Raw genomic sequence first — 22944 nt, 5'->3', positions numbered from 1 at the left:
ACAGTGTTTTGTGTTGATATTCTCATATGTTTCTATCAATTTCATTTAATATTTGCACGGATTTTCGCAATAACGTCTTAACTTATAAGGTTAGTTAAGACGTTATTGCAAAAATCCGTCCATTTATACTATACGTTTTTGTATATACATATAAGACTATTAAAGATAATTGATAAAAACATATGAGAATATCAACACAAAACATTGTATTTTTTATTTTATATTTTTTCAGCAGCATTGGTATTGGTAATTAGTTGACAATATATTTCAAAAATTAATTTCACGATTCGTACAATATTTATTTTACAAATTAAAGAAAAGTCTCGTTAAATTTATTATGTTAGTATCATAAATTTTACAAAGAGTCTATATAAATTTTTTAGATTAGTAATATAATTTTTTTAGATTAGTAATATAATTTTTATAAAAGTTAATTTAAAGAGTAAAAGAAAAAAAATGAAAATTATTATTTTTTTCAATAAATTTTTAAATAATTTTGATCGTATAAGTAAAATAATTGAAACAATTTTTTTATTATGCTAGTGGTACATTTTGTTATCATAAGACGGTGAATATTGCATCCTAGCGACAAAATTTTTGTCGTGTCAGTGATTATAACTATAAAATACACTGTTAGAAGTATTTATTTGAGCCAAATAAGATTTATTAATAAGTAATATGTGATTTATTAAATGAGATTTATTTGAGCCAAATAAGCCATTTCTTAATAGTTAATAAATGGCTTATTTAAATAGAAAAAAATGACACATGAAGTTCAGGTTATAACCTTGAATGAGATAAGTGTGATTGTTAGTAAAAATTTATTATAACCCTAGCAGACCTGATTTACCTAAATTTACGGTAATCTTACCGTAAATCTACCGTAGAATACTGTAAAATTCGAGTAGATTTACCGTAAATTACGGTAAACCCACCGTAAATTACGGTAAATCCACCGTAATTTACGGTAAATCGGTACTTTACGGTGGATTAGCGTAAATTACGGCGGGTATACCGTAAATTTACCGTCGACTACGATAAATCTACCGTAAAAAATTCGGGTGGATTACCGAATTACCGTAATTTACGGTGGATTACCGTATTTCCGTATTTTACGGTAAACCCACCGTATTTTACGGTAAATCCACCGTAAATTACGGTAAATCGGTACTTTACGGTGGATTAGCGTAAATTACGGCGGGTATACCGTAAATTTACCGTCGACTACGATAAATCTACCGTAAAAAATTCGGGTGGATTACCGAATTACCGTAATTTACGGTGGATTACCGTATTTCCGTATTTTACGGTAAACCCACCGTATTTTACGGTAAATCCACCGTAAATTACGGTAAATCGGTACTTTACGGTGGATTAGCGTAAATTACGGCGGGTATACCGTAAATTTACCGTCGACTACGATAAATCTACCGTAAAAAATTCGGGTGGATTACCGAATTACCGTAATTTACGGTGGATTACCGTATTTCCGTATTTTACGGTAAACCCACCGTATTTTACGGTAAATCCACCGTAAATTACGGTAAATCGGTACTTTACGGTGGATTAGCGTAAATTACGGCGGGTATACCGTAAATTTACCGTCGACTACGATAAATCTACCGTAAAAAATTCGGGTGGATTACCGAATTACCGTAATTTACGGTGGATTACCGTATTTCCGTATTTTACGGTAAACCCACCGTATTTTACGGTAAATCCACCGTAATTTACGGTAAATCGGTACTTTACGGTGGATTAGCGTAAATTACGGCGGGTATACCGTAAATTTACCGTCGACTACGATAAATCTACCGTAAAAAATTCGGGTGGATTACCGAATTACCGTAATTTACGGTGGATTACCGTATTTCCGTATTTTACGGTAAACCCACCGTATTTTACGGTAAATCCACCGTAAATTACGATAAAACCACCGTAAATTACGGTAACTCCACCGTAATTTATCGGCATTTTATGGTGGATTACCGTAATTTACGGTGGGTTTACCGTAATTTACCGTAATTTGGGTCCGTTAGGGAATATTTCATTTTTTTTATATCTTTTGTATAATAATTTTTATTTTCAATTAACATTAATTGTGTGTATTATTTTCTTTAAAAAAATATAATTAAACAGTCCTATAAATTATTGGTCATTACCTTACTTAATTAACTTCATGTGTCATTTCTTTCTTTTCAAATAAGCCATTTATTAATGAATGGCTTATTTGGCCCAAATAAATCTCATTTAATAAATCATTTATTAACTGTTAACAAATATTTATTTGGCTCAAATAAATACTTCTAACAGTGTATACTTAATAATTTTTATTATGCTTAATACGAAATGTATTATGTTCAAGAAAGAAATTATTGTCGGACGAATCGAAATTTTACTATGCTTCAATACAATTAGTAGCAACACGTATAACATAAAATATTGGAATATCATACGGTTTCAAGTTTAGTCGGCTAGCATAATAAAAATTTATGGATTTTCACATAAAATTTCATGGAATTTTCATCTTCATTTTTCTCCGTGTATATATTTTAGTTGTAAAGTAAGTTATTATTTAAATTTTTTAGTATTTTATTTTTTAAATTGTTTACAATAACTTTGTGATCATTTTTTATCAGCAAAATATACATATGTAACGCGATAACTACTATATTATCGGGACAATTATATTTGACAATGTTGGTGCTTTCGTAAACAAATTTTCTGATAAAAAAATGTCTATATTTCAAATTCATTTACGACCACTTTGCTATCGAGTTGACGATTGAAATAATAAATAACAAAACGTTTATCAGTTAATTGCCACAAACGCAAAGACATTGAAATTTTCCGCTTCTTATGCAATAATTACTATGACTTGGGACAATTATATTTGACAATGTTGGTGCTTTCGTAAACAAATTTTCTGATAGAAGAATGTCTATATTTTAAATTTATTTACGACAACTTTGCTATCGAGTTGACGATTAAAATAATATATAACAAAACTTTTAACAGTTAATTGCCACAAACGCAAAGACATCGAAATTTTCCGCTTCTTATGCAATAATTACTATGACTTAGGACAATTATATTTGTCAATATTGGTGCTCACGTAAACAAGGTTTCAGGTATAAATATGTCCATTTTTCGATGATCGGTACACAAAAGCTTACAGAAATTCATCGAAACATTACTGGTAAGAAACAATTATTTTTCTTCAACATTTTAAAAGATAAAATATTATTTTTTTACTGCAAAAAAATACTGGGACATCAATGTAGAATTTATTTAGTAATTAGAACTTAAAGTATATATGGGTCATTCCATGTCAAATCGACCGATAGTTGGAATCGACCCCTTCCGATTTGGATGAAATTTGGTCACAAATTATCTTTCATCCTAAAAAATTTTTAACTTCCCGCTAAGAAAATCGACGATTTCTCAGAAACGACTTGAACGATCGACTTCAAAATCTATTCAGCTATAGAACTTTATAAGCCGCGTCGAATGCCACCTTAACCAGCTCAATCGGTTAATTTTTTCGAGAGATATCGTTGGCGAAAGAAATGATAAAAAACGGTTTTTTTCGATTATATTTGAAGTAACTCATCCGATCAATTTCAAAATCTAATCAGCTCTAGAACTCAATAAAACGCGCCGATTGCCACCTCAAACGTCAAAATCGGTTGATTAGTTCAAAAGATATCGGCGCTTAAAAGTTAAAAAAATAACATTTTATATTATTTTTTCCGGATAAATCAAAATATAATGTGCTAAAATGTGTCTGAAATCATACCAACTCTTTATCAACATAGTCTCTTTCGATCATCAGACAATGTCATGTAACTTGTTCCTTAGTTTTAAACATATTGTCAGCAAAAAATTTAAAAAACCCAGTCTTTAATGTTTTTCTCGGATATTCCATATATTATTGCTCTGACCTAAGTCAAAACTCATTCAAATCTTGATTTTGATCACTGACATTGATTTCTGCCTCAATACATGTACTTCAGAGAATATAATCGAAAATCAAAATTTAAAAGTCGCTTCTTCATTAATAATTTTTGATTCTTAACTTAATCCTGACAAACCACCAAAGAGGTTGATTATTACAAAAAAAATCGGTCTGTCAGTTGACTCTGCGGGCCAGCCTCAAAACTTCCCGCTGTTTTCGAGCTCGTTGAGCTCGAAAACACTATTGTGATTACATTTTCGAGCCTTACGAGCTCGCAAATACTTTTGTATGCCATTGTTTTGTAAAAAACCATTTTTTAGCATTTCTTTCTCCCACGATATCTCGCGAACGAATTAACCGATTTTGATGGTTGAGGCGGCAATCGACGCGTTTTGTCAAGTTCTAAAGCTGATCAAATTTTAAATTCGATTTATCGAGTCGTTTTTGAGATATTTCAGAAAAAATAAATAATTTTTTTTTTTTTTCAATTCTTTCGACAACGGTTTCTCTTGAACAAATAAACCGATTTTGATGGTTGAGGTGGCATTCGACGCGGCTTATAAAGCTCTAGAGCCCAGTCCATTTTGGAATCAATCTATCGAGCACATTAAAAGTTATCAAAAAAAAACATTTTTGAAAAAATTTTATTTTTGGAATATCTCTGAACGAGCCCTACCGATCAAGCTCAATTTTCTCTCGGCTTCAAGATATTGTCAATCCGCGTCGAATGAGACCTTAAAGTTCAAAATCGGTTCATCCGTTCAAAAGATACAGGTATTTACATACGTACGTACATACGTACGAACGTACGTACGTACGTACGTACAAACATACATACATAAACTCGGACATCATCGTGAAATTAGTCAGAATAGCTCCCTAGAACCTCAAAACGTCGACATCTGATGGAAATTCGATTTTCGTAAATCGGACCGAAACCAATAACTTCCCGAATTTTTGAAAATTTACAATTTTCTTAGCGGGAAGTTAAAAATTTATACCTTCTATTTCCTTTGCTCGTAGATAATTATCATTTCAAAGTTCAAATCTCTAGGTCTCTTGGTTAAAAATCATGAAAATTTTTTATTCTTACGCCCCCGGAAACTCCTCTAACAATCGATTTAAAAAAAAAAAATCGGAAAATAGTTGGCTCCGAGAGCCAACTCCAACACTTGCTACTCTAAGAAATCTACGGTAAAATCCACTGTAATTGTACGGTAAAGTGTATTGAAAATCTACGGTTAAGTTCACTGTAGTCTTACGATAAACCTACCGTAGGACTACAGTAGTCTAATTACAGTACAATACGCGGAAAGAAAATTCTACCAAAATTTACGATGTTAACATCGTAATCTCGGACTAGACTTTTATTACTGTCAATTTTTAAATGTTTTATTTCAAAATTTATTATGTGGGTCATATTTTTTACTATTTAACATCGTAATTTAAACAAAGACTTTTAGGATTATAAATTACTGCAAAAATTACAATTTAACATCGTAAAAAAAAATAAATAAAAATTACACTTTAAAAACTATATTTAATCGTACATTTAATATTTCTATTTACTTTTTAACAAAATAAATATTACAGTGCTGCCTCTGTTATAATACGATGGAAGCTATAAAAAGTACGATGTTACATCGTACTTTTTAAATAGTAACTGGGTCCTCCGCAAGTCGTTTATATGGATCTTAAAAACAACTTATAGTGTAGGCCCTTCAGTGGCCGAGTGGTCCAAGGCGTCGGACACTTCGCACTCGAAAGGACTCGGGTTCGAATCCAACTGCCGAACGATTATTATTTAAATCTTTTATTTAAAATTTCTCTTCAAATTTTACGATGTTACATCGTAATTTATATTAAAGAGCTTAAGACTTCGTATTATTTGTCTGAAGTATTATTTCTTAAATAAAAATTCCAACCCTACATCGTAAAAATGACGATGTGAAAAGTCTAGTCCACCAATACAATAATTAATAGGACGAATTACGATGTTAGCATTGTAAATTTAACTAAAATTTTTTTTCCGTGTAGTCAACAGTAATTTATCTAAAAACAACTCAACACTGTTATTTAAAGTAATTTAATTTTTTATAAAATTATGCGAGTAAATATTTATCGTGTCAGATATTAAATATTGTTATAAAACTAAAATTAAAATTTTCTCGACCCATTTTATATCGATTTGATTATCTTGCGAAAATATGTTTAATATTTTTTATACAAATTTTATAGTACATACAGAATGATTTATTTTAACAATGATTTCATTTTTCCAGAATCAAACAACTAAAATGTCGAAAGTAATTCTATTATTATTGTCAATTTTCTTGATAATTGGCCTTTATACTAGTGCAGCTGAGGACGGATGCCCCGGCAAATGGGTAAGTAAACTTTTATTGGTGACTCGTAAATAATAAAACCTATTCGTTCTGAGTAAAGCCATGGTAGGGGAAATTAAATCGACTGAAGCGTTCGCAGTGGTTACTTTCGACGTTACGGGAGGCTATTATTACTTATATTAGTTAAATAAATATTTATACACTGATAGAAAAACTATCTTGATTCAAGAAAAATTTTTTCTTCAAAATGTGGTTCTTGTTTCAAAATTTTTAATTGTTTTAATTCAAGAAATAAGTCCTTGAACCAAAAAATTGAAATTCTCGGATAGAGAAAAAAAATTCTTTGTTTGAGAATTTGATTTTTCGATGAAGCCTTTTTTGTTTTGAAACAAAATTCTGACATATTTCGTTCAAGAATTTCTTGCTCTTGGATTAAGATAGGCAAAATCTAGGTTTAAGACATTACCGACTCGTTTCGAGAATGGCGCGGATTTTAAATCAAGATATCAATTTACTCAGCTTGAAAAAATACTTTTTTTTTATTTTAAAAATAAAAAGTTTTAAAGTGATTTTTTAGGACTACATTCATTTACTTCAGATATGTTAAAGTAGAAATTTATTTTTAAAAAAATTTTTTTTTTCATTACTTTAAAAACATCTTCTATCAAGGAATTATTACTTGAACCAAAAATTTAAAGTTCTTAAAATAATAATACGACATTTTTAGTTGAAGACAAGTGGTCTTGCTTGAAGAATTTGATAGTATCGATTGAAGATAATATAGTTTCAGATCAAGACACGAGAGTTATCCATCAAAGATACAAAATCTATAGAGCCAAGAAAATCTATATCAAGACAAGAATTTCTTGAAGCAAGACAATTGGTTTTCTTCAGAAATAAATTCTTGGCTCAAGAAAATATTTCTTGAGTCAATATAAATTTTCTATCAGTGTATATTACATTGAGATAACTATTTAATTATTTATTTTTCATTTTGATTTTTTCCTTAGTATCATTTTTTGACTTTGATATGAATTTCATACAACTTAACCTAAATGTTTACTGCATTCTTTATCATTTTTTATCATTATACTTACTTGTTGTTGATTCGTTTAATTAAAAAACAAAACTGCAATTACCATAAAACTGTCACATATTTCTTATAACTTTTTTTTTTTACTATTATTTGTAATATTTATTTATTTTTATGTTTTTTGCTATTGACATACGTATAAAAACATACTGCGACAGTTTCCCGTAGTTCATATTTTGTCTGGCGCTGTAGTCACACGCATAGCGAATCGATTATTAGATTATTATTATTCTTTTTATCGCAGAAAAAATAATAAGGCAAGATCATGCCTAAATGATTGTCAACCATAAGCAAGCACAAAAAGAAATGTGTTATTTACTTTGCTGAAATGCACGAAAATTCCAAAACTTATGAAAAATTAATTTTTTTTTGTTTTAGTGTCATTCCGCGTGCAAGTACTATTGTTGCGAAGGTTTTACGTGCTCCAGTGACTGGTTTCAAGGCACCTGTGTTTCTCATTCTAACTGGAGAAAAAAACAGGGAGAAATGGCGGCCAACGCGCCATAAGTGGTGAAAAGAAATGATGGCGATATATAATTCCATACAGGCAGTACAAAATTCTATTATTCCGGAGCCGATTCTCTAAGATACAAATTTTAATGCAATATATTTTTGAAAGTCAATAAATTGTAACAGTCACATCGAAAAGTTACTTTTTGTCTGTATTTATATATCTTATCATTTATGTCAGTTTTTGATTTGACACAATCAATAAATAATGACGCAAACAAATCTACAGAGATTTATTTTTCATTAAAACTATAAAACTTTTTCAACATAATTTCGTTCCTGGTAAATTTTTATTATGCATTTGAATCTGTATTTTGTCTTGAGCAAGTAGTCGATGTCAGTATTGCAGAACACTGCACTTGATTTAATGGCTTGAACTGTTTTCTTCACATAGCCGTTGTGTATTTGGCTTTAGTTTGCACGGGGTTTTCCAATTTTTTATTTTTTTTTCACATTACCGAGTGCTGGGTCTATATTTCCTATGGGATTGCTATGGGATGTCTCTGGGATTTCCAGAGAATTTAAACTGGCGATGATTCTATTTTTTTTTTACAACACCGAGTGCTGGGTCTATATTCGGAATATATATTCAAAACGGCAAAAAACATACTCAAATAAATATATTCTGTTTGTATCTGGAATACATCAAGTATATATCTTAATTATATGATTTTATATTCCTTATATATTATTTTTGTCTTCTTTATATTTCTTCTATATATTCCAGAATATATTCTTTCTGTATTCTGAATATATACTATTTCCATGGGGATATATAAGTTATGAATCTTTTTTAAGGCTCAAGCGAACCACCGTCTGCCCGTACCCACTTTGATAGTTGATAGCTGCTCTTAACTCCTAGAACTTCAATTGGAAAGGTACTCCTTTAAGAAATAGTATGTATTCTACTTGTTGTCGACTCAACTAGCACTGGAAAATAGTATAACGTGTTATATTGAGACAAATCGCTTTCCTCTTTACGATTCTAACCAGCAGCCACCAGGATCCGCGGGTTGAACCCTGGCCTCTACGAATTTTTTTATTTTTGCTGGGACAGAGTAATGGGCTAGGGTTCTTGTAAAGTAAGAACCCGCACTTGCTCAAACTCGGCAACGTATGTATAAAAACTTATCAACCTACCTCACGGCTCATTAATTATAAATGGTCCTTATCAATAGTCGAATTACTACTTTTAACTTAATTAATATTTATTTATTCAAACTATTCAATAATCTTACCAGTATTTTCGGGTGAGAATAGGATGAACAGATAATAGACACGGTGAATGATTAACAATTGCAATGATTGTTTATTGGCAATTATGATAATAAAAATTACTTACAAGAAAATGCAAGCAATGGATGTAATGTAGACGGCACAGTATAGTTTTATATTGCTATTGTACCGCCGGTAACGTACAGTAATATTTAACTTTTTAAACTTTATTTGAAAGAATTAATAACTAAACAATAAAATCTAGTCGCAAGATAATTGCCAGTAATATACAGAATGTCGCAAATAAATTGCTAATATCTTAACAGAATCACAAATAATTTGCTAGTAAATTACAATAGTAGATAATCTATACGTCTTAATGTTAATTGATCCAGGATCGAAGTGATTGACCGCGAGACTAGGATGATATTCTGACATTTTTAAAAAGATGTCTGTATGCGCGTGTGTGTGTGTGTGTGTGTGTGTGTGGATGTAAACCTCTCAAATCTTTTTAATAAATGAACCGATGTAGATGGTCCTTGCGGCATTCGAAAGAGTTCTTCTGAACTTAGCCAGAAAATATTAGATCATTTTGTTGAATAGATTTTAACTGTCGAATCGACCGATACCAAAGTCTAATTAGCTCTCGACCTTGATAAAATCTTTCGATTGCTGCCAAGAACGTCTCAATCGGATGAACCATTTGAGAGATATACATCTATCATGTATATCATTGACGAAAGAAATACACGGAAAAAAAAAATTCTATGAAAATATAGTCTACAAGAATCGTAATATTGGACCTGATATACTCTACACGATAGTTGACTATCAGCCAAGTATCTAACTCAATTGGCAATTTAATTTATTAATAATGACTGTAAATGAATAAATTAATATCCTACACGAAAATAACCAGCCGGATACCTATATCAGCGACGATTACTTATTGCCACGTCGGAAGATTTCTGCAATAAGATTACGGGCTATCAACGCCGTTTACGCGGACCAGGAAATCAAAAATAAACTGAAGGCCCTGGTGCTCAGGCTTTTTATAAACTTTGCTTAGCGATTGATAGGGAATTTTTAATTATCGTCATTGGTGGAAGGTGACGTCAGTTTATTACTTATTCGTTAAACTTATTGCAGTTATCCTTCCACGATTCTTTGCCACATAAAAAGATGAAAAAGCTGACGCTGCGTTTTCGCGCGCTTTGCAAAGAGGAGCTCAGAAATAATTATTTTAAATAATTATTAAAATAAAAAAATTTTTTTGGACATAACACAGGTAATATGAAAAATATAATATTAAATTATTAAAAATTACCCACTCGTTCGTTGCTAGGAAAAAACATCTTTTCCAATAAATATAGCCTAGTTATCTATATAATTATCGATAATTGCCGTTTGAAAGTTATCAGTTGAACATGCAAGTACTTCTTTTCTAGATATTTAAATATCGAACGAAAGACAAACATTTAAAATTCAATTTAAATTTTTTTTATAATAAGCCAATAATTTAATTATTTACACTACATCAAATATATTAGATACATTCCAATAGTATATTCAGTTACAGCTTAGAATTAAAAGTGTCGGAGGAAAAATAAATTATATATAGATGAGAAATATTCAAATGAAATTTTTTTAGTTTTAATGTCCACTAAAACCTGTTGTTGAATGTTTGCAGTTCTAAAAATACGTTCGGTAAAAATGATGTAATGGATCCTTTATGGATTTCACAACAGTAGAAACAGGAGAAAAACAAATTGTAATAATGTTGTGACAGTAGTTTATTCTACATGCCCGGGTCAAAAATAAAACTTGATTCAGGCTCGCTTCGCCTTATTTTCTTTTGAAGTTATCGATTTGCCGACGATTTTTTGATAGGATCTCGACTTTTTCGACTTAAATTTAATTTTTTTCAACTTTTTGAACTTTTTTCATCTTAGGTTCAACTTATTTGTCTTTACTTCGAGCACGATAGTCATTCACCTTACATTTGACTTGCTAAACCAAGTCGAAAAAAAGTCATTTATTCGCCTTACTTTTGCCTTCATAAATAAAAATTATTTCACCTTAACTTTAACTTTTTCGCCTTATAATTTAAGTCGAATGAGTTTAAATCAAATTATTATCGAATTCATTTAGACTTTTTCGCCTTACATTTTAAGTCGAATAAGTCTAAACTAAGTCAATTTCGACTTGATTTAAACTTTTTCGTCTTAAATCGTGACTAAGTAAGCCAGTTAAGTCTAAACCAAGGCGAAAACTTAATATATTTCATACCTCCGTAAAAAAAGTCGAGTTTGTCTTGTGAAAAACGGCTCCAAATTTCGACTTGGTAAACCAAGTCTAAATCAAGTTTTATTTTTGACCCGGGTGCTGATATAGGAAACGCTGCTTTTTCAATAAATAAAAAAACTTATTCAGCATTTACGCAAAAGTTTTATTTCTTCAGTTACAATTTCATGGCTTAAAGGTTTAACAAAATTTATATATTATTATAAACCACGAATATTACTGTAATGAATTACTAATCAAGTTGCTCAACTTCATCTGTACACTCAGTTGAACCTTTTTCAATCTTCCAATTGTAATGAATCCCCAGTGCCCAAGCACCTTTAGGTGTATCAATATTCATAATCAATTTATAATCACCACACGGTATTGGTTTATCGAATGAAAGAGTTACTGACTTCATATCATGAGGAATAGTGTAATCGTCGCCCTAAAAGTTGATATAAATGATCAATTATCGATAGTCTTTAATTTATGGTCACGTCCCATTAAGCTATCGGAACCCCGTATAAAAAAAATTTGTTCAAAAAATATTCCAAAAAGTTCAACATGTAAGCCCGAGTCGAAATTTAAATCGTAGATTGATCGTACTAGACGTTGAAAACGTAAATTCAACCTTTCAAGACGTAAATAGCAGTAAAAACGTATTTTTGACGCAATTGACTTAGAAAACGTAAAGAAGACTTGCGTAAACGTAGACACAACCTTTCAAAACTTGCAATACAAAAATTAAACTATATTGGAAGCATTTCGTTGCAAAAAAAAACATATCTAGCAGTCAAAAGAAAAAAAAAAATTTCAGCAGCTTTTGAAAAATATTTCGAGCCTTGCAGGAGATAACTCTACTGATAGCTCGTAAGCTAATTAAGAGAGTTAGAGACTCAGAGAGTTATCTCTTGCAAGACCCCAAAACATTTTACTTTTAGGAAGTCAGTAAGACCCAAAAGAGCACAAGAAACGAGCCATTATAGTCTACTTGCCCTACTACGAAACTTTGTGGCGAAAAATTGCCGTAGTCAAATAAAAAATTGAATAAAATAGAGAAAAATCTCGTGAATCTCCCGGTACAAAAACCCGGCAAAAAAAAGTGTAATTTTTTTTGTTATTAACAAAAACGTTTTGCAAATAAAGCCTCAGTCTACTTTGAGGGAATACTGGATAAAGATTTTTCTCATGCAGTTAATGAAATGTACAAAATAATATAATTCAATCTTTTATGAATCGTTTGGTCACAAAGTTTATACGAAAATGTTAATTATTAATTATGAAAATAATTATTTAATTAAATCAACACAAAAAAATACTAGCCTAACAGCTGCTGTTTGTACCGACGTGGTCTGCGCATATCCATAGTGGGGAGAAGTTGCGCGCGTCACCATGACTTATTTAAAATTCCAAGCGCGAGAATTATTTTATTTCAGGCAATTATTTATTTTAATGCTATAAATTCAATTAATAAATGAGTAATTTTTATAACAATTGATAAAATTATTAAAATTATAAATATATACTGTGCTTGGAATTTTAAATAAGTCATGGTGACGCGCGCAACTTCTCCCCACTATGGATATGCGCAGACCACGTCGGTACAAACAGCAGCTGTTAGGCTAGTATTTTTTTGTGTTGATTTAATTAAATAATTATTTTCATAATTAATAATTAACATTTTCGTATAAACTTTGTGACCAAACGATTCATAAAAGATTGAATTATATTATTTTGTACATTTCATTAACTGCATGAGAAAAATCTTTATCCAGTATTCCCTCAAAGTAGACTGAGGCTTTATTTGCAAAACGTTTTTGTTAATAACAAAAAAAATTACACTTTTTTTTGCCGGGTTTTTGTACCGGGAGATTCACGAGATTTTTCTCTATTTTATTCAATTTTTTATTTGACTACGGCAATTTTTCGCCACAAAGTTTCGTAGTAGGGCAAGTAGACTATAATGGCTCGTTTCTTGTGCTCTTTTGGGTCTTACTGACTTCCTAAAAGTAAAATGTTTTGGGGTCTTGCAAGAGATAAGTCTTTGAGTCTCTAACTCTCTTAATTAGCTTACGAGCTATCAGTAGAGTTATCTCCTGCAAGGCTCGAAATATTTTTCAAAAGCTGCTGAAATTTTTTTTTTTCTTTTGACTGCTAGATATGTTTTTTTTTGCAACGAAATGCTTCCAATATAGTTTAATTTTTGTATTGCAAGTTTTGAAAGGTTGTGTCTACGTTTACGCAAGTCTTCTTAAGTTTTCGTACGTCAATTGCGTCAAAAATACGTTTTTACTGCTATTTACGTCTTGAAAGGTTGAATTTACGTTTTCAACGTCTAGTACGATCAATCTACGATTTAAATTTCGACTGGGGAAACTTCTAAATTTTGAAATTTAAATATAACGCGCTCCAATTCCATTCCACTAGTTCCATGGGACGCCATCCTTAGTTTTATTGTTCTTTAAAGGATATTATTATTAAGGTAGGGGAGAGGTGCTGCAATTGTAACAAGGGGCAATTGTAACTCTCAATAAAAAACTATTAAAAAAATTAAAAATTATTATTATTCTTTTTTTAACTTATTCAAAATAGTAAGTTATTGATTAGATCAAAATTTCAGTTATTAATTTGGTTCCGATATCAAAATATTGAGAATTTTTGAGGATACGCGTGAAAACTTTTTTTTTAACGCTTCGTAATTTTTTTAATAACAAATTTGTTTTCTAATGTTATGATGTGAGACTAGTATTAATACTTTAAGAGACTTATCAAGAGTATCGTATAATCGAATTTCATATCAATTTACTGATTTTCGTTATTGTAATTAGATTTTTATTAACAATTCAGTGTGAGCGTCAATTGTAATACTTGAACGAGTAGCGATTGTAACACTCAGAGTCATGTATAGGATCTGCGCAAACAGGATGCGCCACAAATCTACTCTGATGGGATAGTGTAATTTTTTTATTGTTTCAATATTTATAAATGTTTAATAATTTATATTAAAGATCCCAATATATGATACTTAGGGTGCTTCATTTCGGAGCCAGATTTTTTATTTTCAAGTGCATGTGGAAAAAACCATAGTTCAACACAAAAAAAAAATTTTCGCGCATTAAAAAAAATTGTATGCCGATTACAGACCTAGCTCATTGAAAAATTCGATTTTCCCATTTAAATAACACGGGAAAAAATTTTTTTTTAGCTTTAAGTATTTTTAACATGGTTAACAAATCAATAGATCAAATAAACTAATAGATATTTTTGTAGGAAATTGAACGCTCTACAAAAAAGATCTCTAATCATTTTTCGATAAATCCCTCTGTTTCAAAGTTATTACAGCTCGAAGTAAAGTTGGAGATCGTTTGACTTTTCCGGTAAAACTATCAGACTTATCACAAAATGTTGTAGAGACTTTTTTGTTGCCAATTTTATTCTCTACAAAATATTATCAATAAAGTTTTTTAAAATTCCGCATTGCTTTTTAGTTATTTTCATTTTAATTTCAAGCTCTTAAAAAAGTGGTTCTGATCGATTTCAAGAGCTTGACATTGAAATGAAAATAACTAGAAAACCATGCGGAATTTGAAAAAACTTTACTGATAATAATTTGTAGAGAATAAAATTGTCAACAAAAAAGACCTCATAAAATTTTGTGATAAGTCTAATAGTTTCACTGGAAAAGTAAAAAGGTCTCCAACTTTACTTCGAGTTCTAATAACTTTTGAATAGATGGATTAATCGAAAAATGATAAGAAACCTTTTTTGTAGAGCGTTCAATTTCCTACAAAAATATCTATTAGTCTATTTGATCTATTGATTTGTTAACCATGTTAAAAATACTTAAAGCTAAAAAAAAATTTTTTCCGTGGTATTTAAATGGGAAAATCGAATTTTTCAATGAGCTAGGTCTGTAATCGGCATAGAATTTTTTTTCATGCGCGAAAATTTTTTTTTTGTGTTGAACTATGGTTTTTTCCACATGCACTTGAAAAAAAAAATCTGGCTCCGAAATGAAGCACCCTAATGATACTATAAGTTTAAATACTTGACTTGAAGAGTTAATAAAGTATAATAGTATGTATTAAGACTGAATAATAAAAGCAATTTGATGAAAAATATCTATTTCGTTCCGTACTACAATTGCCCCTGCACTGTGTTAGAATTGCAACCCATGTGCGCCGCCATCTTGATTCCTGATTTTAGTTAAATAAATTGATTTTTTAATAATTTAACATTGACTTTTTACTATCCGATGAAAAAAGATTTTATACAATTGTATAGAATTATATATCAATTATATATAGACTATATGTAATTGGATAGAAAAAATGGCTCGATCCAATTGTATACAATTTGTATAGAAATTGTATACAATTCTATATGATTATATACAATTCTATATATTGCAATTATATAGAATTGTGTATAATTATATAGAATTGTATAAAATTATATCGAATTGTATATAATTTGTATAAAATTGTATATAATTTGTATAAAATTGTATATAATTATATACAATTCTATATATTGCAATTATATAGAATTGTATATAATTTTTATACAGTTGTATACAATTGGATCGGGCCATTTTTTGTATATAATTTTATAGAATTGTATAAAATCTTTTTTCATCGGGTAATTAACTAAGTCAGTCACATAAAAGATACTATGAACTAACTTTCTGACAGTTTTTAAGTTTACTATCTTAAAAAAAACAAATGACCCGGTGAAAAAAGATTTTATACAATTGTATAAAATTATATACAAAAAATGGCCCGATCCAATTGTATACAACTGTATAAAAATTGTATACAATTCTATACAAAATGTATACAAGTCTATATAATTGTATACAATTTGTATAAAATTGTATACAATTCTATATAATTATATACAATTCTATATAATTGCAATATATAGAATTGTATATAATTATATAGAATTGTATACAATTTGTATAGAATTGTATACAATTTGTATAGAATTGTATACAATTTCTATACAAATTATATACAATTAGATCGGGCCATTTTTTCTATCCAATTTATATATAGTCTATATATAATTATATAGGGGAAGGAGGGGCAAAAGGGGGTACTTAAGGAAATACCAAGTTTTCGAGGACTCAAATACGCTAAATCTTTTTTTTTTAATGATATTCAAAGTAAATAGAAAAAATTTTCAGTTACCGTAGAAAAAAAAAATTTTTCATTTCTGCGGGCAAAGTGGGGTACCACCTAAAAACGGTAAAAAAAAAAATTTCTGGATTTTAAACGAATTTGATTAAGTTGAATTTTTTTTTAAGTCATTTACATGAAGAAAAATTATATTTTACATGTTTATTGGATATAAAAGAAGAAAAAAAATTTTTAATAGTTTTTATCATAAAACAAACGTGATTAATATTTTTCAACTGACAATTGATTTTTGAAAAAGTTTACAAAAAAAAATTAAAAGTAACGCTTAATTATATTTACAGAAGTGATTTTGGAATGTTTAAAAACCATTTAAAATATAAAATTTTTTTTTATCAAATTTTGGGGGTACCCCGTTTCGCCTACCCAACCCCTTTTTGCCCCCCCCCCCCTTCCCCTATAGTCTATATATAATTGTATAAAATCTTTTTTCATCGGGGAAATAAAAAAATAAAATTTTTTGTTACAATTGCAACACCTCTCCCCTATTTATAATTATTAAAAATACTTTTTCCACAGGACATCCTTTGCCATCCATGATAGATAATTTCATGATTTCATAAATATTGGCTTCAACAGATTTCTCGGGATATGAATTATCGCATACAGTTGACATTTTATCACCTTTTTTTACCTGATAAACTGTAGTTTTACCTACTGTTATATCGATTCCGAACTGTTATGTTTAAAGAAATAATAAGTATGATAATATTAATATTAATAACACATAAAAAATATTGAAAGAGTGACAGTAAAGCACACTAAAGGCTTTCGCGATTGAGGTGTGCAATATTACATAAATAAAAAATGATTACTATTTTAAGTGAATTATCTGCATCCATTGTTTGAAGATATTTAGTGGGTGAATCGACGTTTGTAATTTGCTGTGCAGAGATAAAATCGTTTGGTTGGCTGAATAAAATGTCTCTTATTATATCTACATTGTAAGAATATCCGGTGTCTGTTTCCTCATCAGGAGTATCTTCTTCGACGCAATTAACTCCTGGCATCTTTTATTTTTAATGAATAAAACAAAATTGTCATACTATTAAATTTAAATATATAAAATTAAATGAATATTTCTCTTACGGCAAGTGAAACACTTCCACTGACGCTACCACCTGCACTACCCTCTACTCCACCGACACTAGCAGAACCTTCAGCCTCGGCAGAACCTTCGACATCGAATTTTCTGACACAGTCACACGATGGTAAATTAATGTCTACATTTACTTCTGCATTTCCTTCTACTCCAGAGGTTGATGCATCAGCGTCAGCACTAGCGTCAGCACTACCACTAACGCCACATTCTGTTAAAATATTCTCTGGCAGTTGGATATTTCCTGAAATTCCACCTGAAGCATCACCTCCTACTTGTCCACCAGCATCTGGTAGATCTCCTGAAATTCCACCTGAAGCATCACCTCCTACTTGTCCACCAGCATCTGGTAGATCTTCTGAAACACTACCTCCTGCTTGGCCACCATCAATAGATGCCGAACCTCCAAGGGCCGTGACCTTGTAAATAAATTTTCAATAATCATTAAAAAAAATTGGGAAATCCAAAAGTGCATGCCCGATGAAAAAAGATTTTATACAATTGTATAGAATTATATATCAATTATATATGGGCTATATATAATTATATATAGACTATATATAATTGGATAGAAAAAATGGCCCGATCCAATTGTATACAATTTGTATAGAAATTGTATACAATTCTATACAAATTGTATACAATTTTATATAATTATATACAATTCTATATAATTATATACAATTCTATATAATTATATACAATTCTATATATTGCAATTATATAGAAATGTATATAATTATATAGAATTGTATACAAGTCTATATAATTATATACAATTTTATACCAATTATATACAATTCTATATAATTATATACAATTCTATACAAATTATATACAATTCTATATAATTATATACAATTCTATACAAATTATATACAATTCTATATAATTATATACAATTCTATATATTGCAATTATATAGAAATGTATATAATTATATAGAATTGTATAAAATTGTATATAATTATATAGACTTGTATACAATTTGTGTAGAATCGTATACAATTTCTATACAGTTATATACAATTGGATCGGGCCATTTCTTGTATATAATTTTATATAATTGTGTAAAATCTTTTTTCATCGGGTGCCTTGAGCATTCATGTGAATGATACTTAAGTGAAGTAAAAGTTTATTACATATACAACAATTTTTCATTGAAATCCTTTATATTATTTTTAATTTTAACATATTTTTTTGTATTTACTGTTAATTAAAAAAAAATTAGATTATAAATTTTTAAAATACCCGCCATTTTACCTAAGAAACGCCAGCTGCTAGTATGTATACTTTAGTACAGGTATATTCCGTGCCATCTATCGATACTATCGAAAATTAATCGATACATAGAAAACGATAAGTAAAAAAAAAAAATACAAATAACCTTGACTATGTTCACTCTTGGAATAAATGTATATTTAAAAAAATAAGTAATATGGCTGCTCAAAGGGTAGAAATTGTCGTGTTATGCCTATCTAAAAATATTAATTATAATTAAGCCATAAGATATTTAGCTGCCATTTTCAAAAGGGGTCTTCGCATTAACTATACACACAAAAAAAAAAATTCTCGACTGAAGGTAAATATTCTTGATCCAAGAAAAATAATTTAGAAATTATTATTAAGTGATTATTAACACATTAATTATTTATTAAACTATAATCAGGGAAAACTGACATATAACTAAACTTAATTATTAATCAATAATAACTTAGAAATTATTTTTATCTAATTAATAATAAATTAATTATTTATTAACCAATAATCAGGGAAAACTATCTAATAATTGAACTTAATTATCAGTTAGTTTTCCCTGTTTCAGTTTAATAATAAAAAATTATTTTATTGTATTAATCATGATATTGTTTAAAAAAAATAAAATTTGTTTAGTAATAATATTTTTAAATGTTACTTTCAATTATGACTAACCAAAGCTGCAGTAGAGCTTGAGACGCTCGGCCGCGCACTGTATTGAGAACGCTCAGCGACCGGCGCGCGGTGATAAATAAATTCATATTGTTTAAACTAATCACGAGCACTCAAATTTTCTTTTGGGATCTTAAACTTTAATAATAAACGCATGTAACCCATGAAAAAAAGTTTCATTTTTTGAGGGAGAAGTCAATGAAATTTTCATTTGTTTACTTAAAAGTTAATTAACAATGGGATAATAAACAAATAATTTTATGCTATTAATATTTTTATAAAATATAGATATTCAACAATGAATCCTGGAAATTTTATTAATTTATCTTCAACGGTTGTTTTGGAATCTATTTTTTAATTAAAAGTACTCAAAATTTTCATTGTAAAAAAAATTGTTGTTAAAATGAAAATTTTGAAAAATCGTTTGAGGGATTAATTTTTCATAGTGACTACATACGAAAAAAATACATAGACTTAATTTTCATGACCAAGTGGAAAATGGGGGGTCCACTTGACGTGATCTTGCTCATTTTTTTGTGTTGATTAAATTAAATAATTATTTTCATAATTAATAATTAACATTTTCGTATAAACTTTGTGACCAAACGTTTCATAAAAGATTGAATTAAATTATTTTGTACATTTCATTAACTGCATGAGAAAAATCTTTATCCAGTATTCCGTTAAAGTAGACTGAGGCTTTACTTGCAAAACATTTTTGTTAATAACAAAAAAAATTACACTTTTTTTTTGCCGGGTTTTTGTACCGGGAGATTCACGAGATTTTTCTCTATTTTATTCAATTTTTTATTTGACTACGGCAATTTTTCGCCACAAAGTTTCGTAGTAGGGCAAGTAGACTATAGTGTTTACTAGCCCATGACTCCTGAGGAATTTAACGCGATAAGTCACTAAAAACAGATATTTTATAGAAACATCGTAATTAGTCGACTTAAAAATGTATAAAATCTGTTGTTTAATCATTTTTCTTTGTAACAATATATTTTTTTGGTATCATTCAAGTGTTTTCATAAATTTAGAAACAATTTAATATCACGAAATCGAGTTTTTTATTTTCACTCTCGCGGTTTTGGAAATACCGAAATAATACCGAAATGATACGGTATAAATACTGCATAAATATGGTATTATTCAAGTTATTTTGGCCAGTTTTTTTGCCGCATTACTACCAAAAATTTACGAAAAAAATTCCGAATATTTACGGTAATAAAACTGAAAAAATACGGTATTTTAACAGCATTAAAACCGTAACTATACAGCATATTTTCGGCATTTTTGCAGCATTAAACCGTTCTACCCGGAACAAAAATTATATATAATTATATAAAATTTTATTTAATTATATATAATTATATATAACATTATAAAGTTATATGTACAATAACTGTCATGAAAAAAAAAAAATAAAACCCGCCAACTTGTGGACTCGATCCCGAGTCCTCATGATTTAAAGCCTGATCTGTTAACCATTATGCCAAATCGTTTATTCGAAAGTTGATACTAATTGTATTTTTATCTATACAAACAAACTTAAGAAAATTGAAAACCTCAATTTTCCCGGATTCTTATTTTCACTTACGTTCTTTTGTTTCAATAAGAAATGTGTGAACTAATAGAATAAAATATAAAATTTTACACTTTGCACATTTTCGATGATTTTAACCGCAGAAGCAAATATAAAATAAAACCAAATTTTTTACAATTTTTCATTATATCAGGATAAATCTGGCAAAATCGCAGGATATCTACGGTATAATTACCAAAAAAATACGATTTTATTATTATAAAATTATCGCATTATTGCGGTATTTATATAGCATTTTTTCGGTAAAAGTTCGGCATTTTTATAGTTTTTTTACGGCATTTTTTTGGTAAAAGTTCGGCATTTTTATAGTAATTTTACTATAATAATCTGGTAACTCTACAGTATAAGTACAGCAGAAAAACTGGCCAATATAACCATATTATTACCAAATTATTACGGTAAATTTACGGCATGTGTATAAATGCCGAAAAATTTACGGCATTTGCTAAACCGCGAGGGCAGGCGAATATAGAGCATAGCCTCAGCGCTTCGCGCTCTAGGCATGCAATATTATAAATGAAATTCTTAAAAAGAATGCTAAAATTTAACAAATTAGTACTGACCTTCGAATTAAAAATTAGGAACAATGTTAAAACACCAGCTGCTAAAATATTCATTGTTACGTATATTCAGAAAAAAAAATATTTTTTCAATGACTGTAAAATTAAGTTGTTGTTGGACAAGTCGCTGAACGTTGGATACTAAATGACACTGGGCTAGATGTTGTTTAAATAATTTATATTATTGGTTCATATCGCAGTGGATATAGTCTAATTAAATAATTAACAATAGTTAACAATTAAAAATAATTATTTTGCGTGCTTATGAAAGATAAGAGTTTCTTTGTGGTTATATTATATATACAACTAGTTCTTTTTAGGTATCTAAAGAAATATTGTATAAAAAATAAAATATTTACTTTGTAATTATATTTACAAACAAAATGGAAGAAAAAGAAGGGGGAGGTATAGTCGATATCCACTAATTTTTCATATATTACTAACTGTAGAGCGAACCTCTAAAAATTATTTCCGAAAACCGCAGGAAGGGACAACAGTGACATTATGAAACAATTTAAACCATCCAAAATTTCGTTAAAAGTATATTTAGAAAGAATTGTTTCATCCCGTATCTTGCATTACAGTCGAATCGCGTTATAAGTCCGTCTACAGGGGAGGGGAATATAATTCTAACAACTCCTGTACCCCCACTTCTGCATAGCAGTTGAAGGCCGTAACTCACTTCCCCTACTTTGCAAGCGTGTGAGTGTGTATATGATTATTTTCGTAGTCATAGAGGGAATGTCTTCCAAGAAATTCAAGTCGGCGGACTTATAACGCGACTGGACTGTATTTTTAAGTTTCTGCTAAAAAAATTTAAATTAAAAAAAATAAAGAAAAGTTATGGGTTTCGGTTTGACTTTTTAACAGATCGACGTTTTGAGGTCCTAGAAAACTACCCGGGTCGAAGAAAAATCTTAATTATGACTTAAAATTTAAGTCAAAATCCTTCAAATTTAACTAAGTTAATTTTTTTAGTCAGTGTAAAATTTCCATAACATTTGACTTAGATTTGACTTTTTGTGGCTTAGTTACCCTAGCAGATTTGATTTACAGTAAATTTACGGCAATTTTACCGTAAATCTACCGTAGAATACCGTAAAATCCGAGTAGATTTACCGTAAATTACGGCAAATCCACCG

The 22944-nt window shown here is 29.4% G+C and overlaps 1 protein-coding gene and 1 long non-coding RNA gene across 2 annotated transcripts; one reads left to right on the top strand and one right to left on the bottom strand.

Annotated features, from left to right (window-relative positions):
- The first annotated feature begins 3144 nt into the window (after nucleotides 1-3144).
- Nucleotides 3145-8128, top strand: LOC130674470 (uncharacterized). The gene is made up of 3 exons (XR_008991053.1): nucleotides 3145-3199; nucleotides 6241-6345; nucleotides 7775-8128. It is a non-coding gene; the product is annotated as an uncharacterized LOC130674470 (long non-coding RNA).
- Nucleotides 8129-11538: 3410 nt separating this feature from the next.
- On the bottom strand, nucleotides 11539-21962 carry LOC130674927 (uncharacterized). The gene is made up of 5 exons (XM_057480381.1): nucleotides 21806-21962; nucleotides 17698-18126; nucleotides 17424-17618; nucleotides 17117-17284; nucleotides 11539-11852 (listed from the first exon to the last, which is right to left on the bottom strand). The coding sequence occupies exons 1-5, from the start codon at nucleotides 21857-21859 to the stop codon at nucleotides 11658-11660; spliced, it is 1041 nt and encodes a 346-aa protein (XP_057336364.1). The 5' UTR covers nucleotides 21860-21962; the 3' UTR covers nucleotides 11539-11657.
- Between the last annotated feature and the right edge of the window lie 982 nt (nucleotides 21963-22944).

The sequence above is a fragment of the Microplitis mediator genome, chromosome 9, assembly GCF_029852145.1.
Source record: "Microplitis mediator isolate UGA2020A chromosome 9, iyMicMedi2.1, whole genome shotgun sequence".
Lineage (NCBI taxonomy): Eukaryota > Metazoa > Arthropoda > Insecta > Hymenoptera > Braconidae > Microplitis > Microplitis mediator.
Note: the sequence above shows the minus strand (reverse complement) of the source record. Positions and strands in the feature narration are given on the sequence as shown.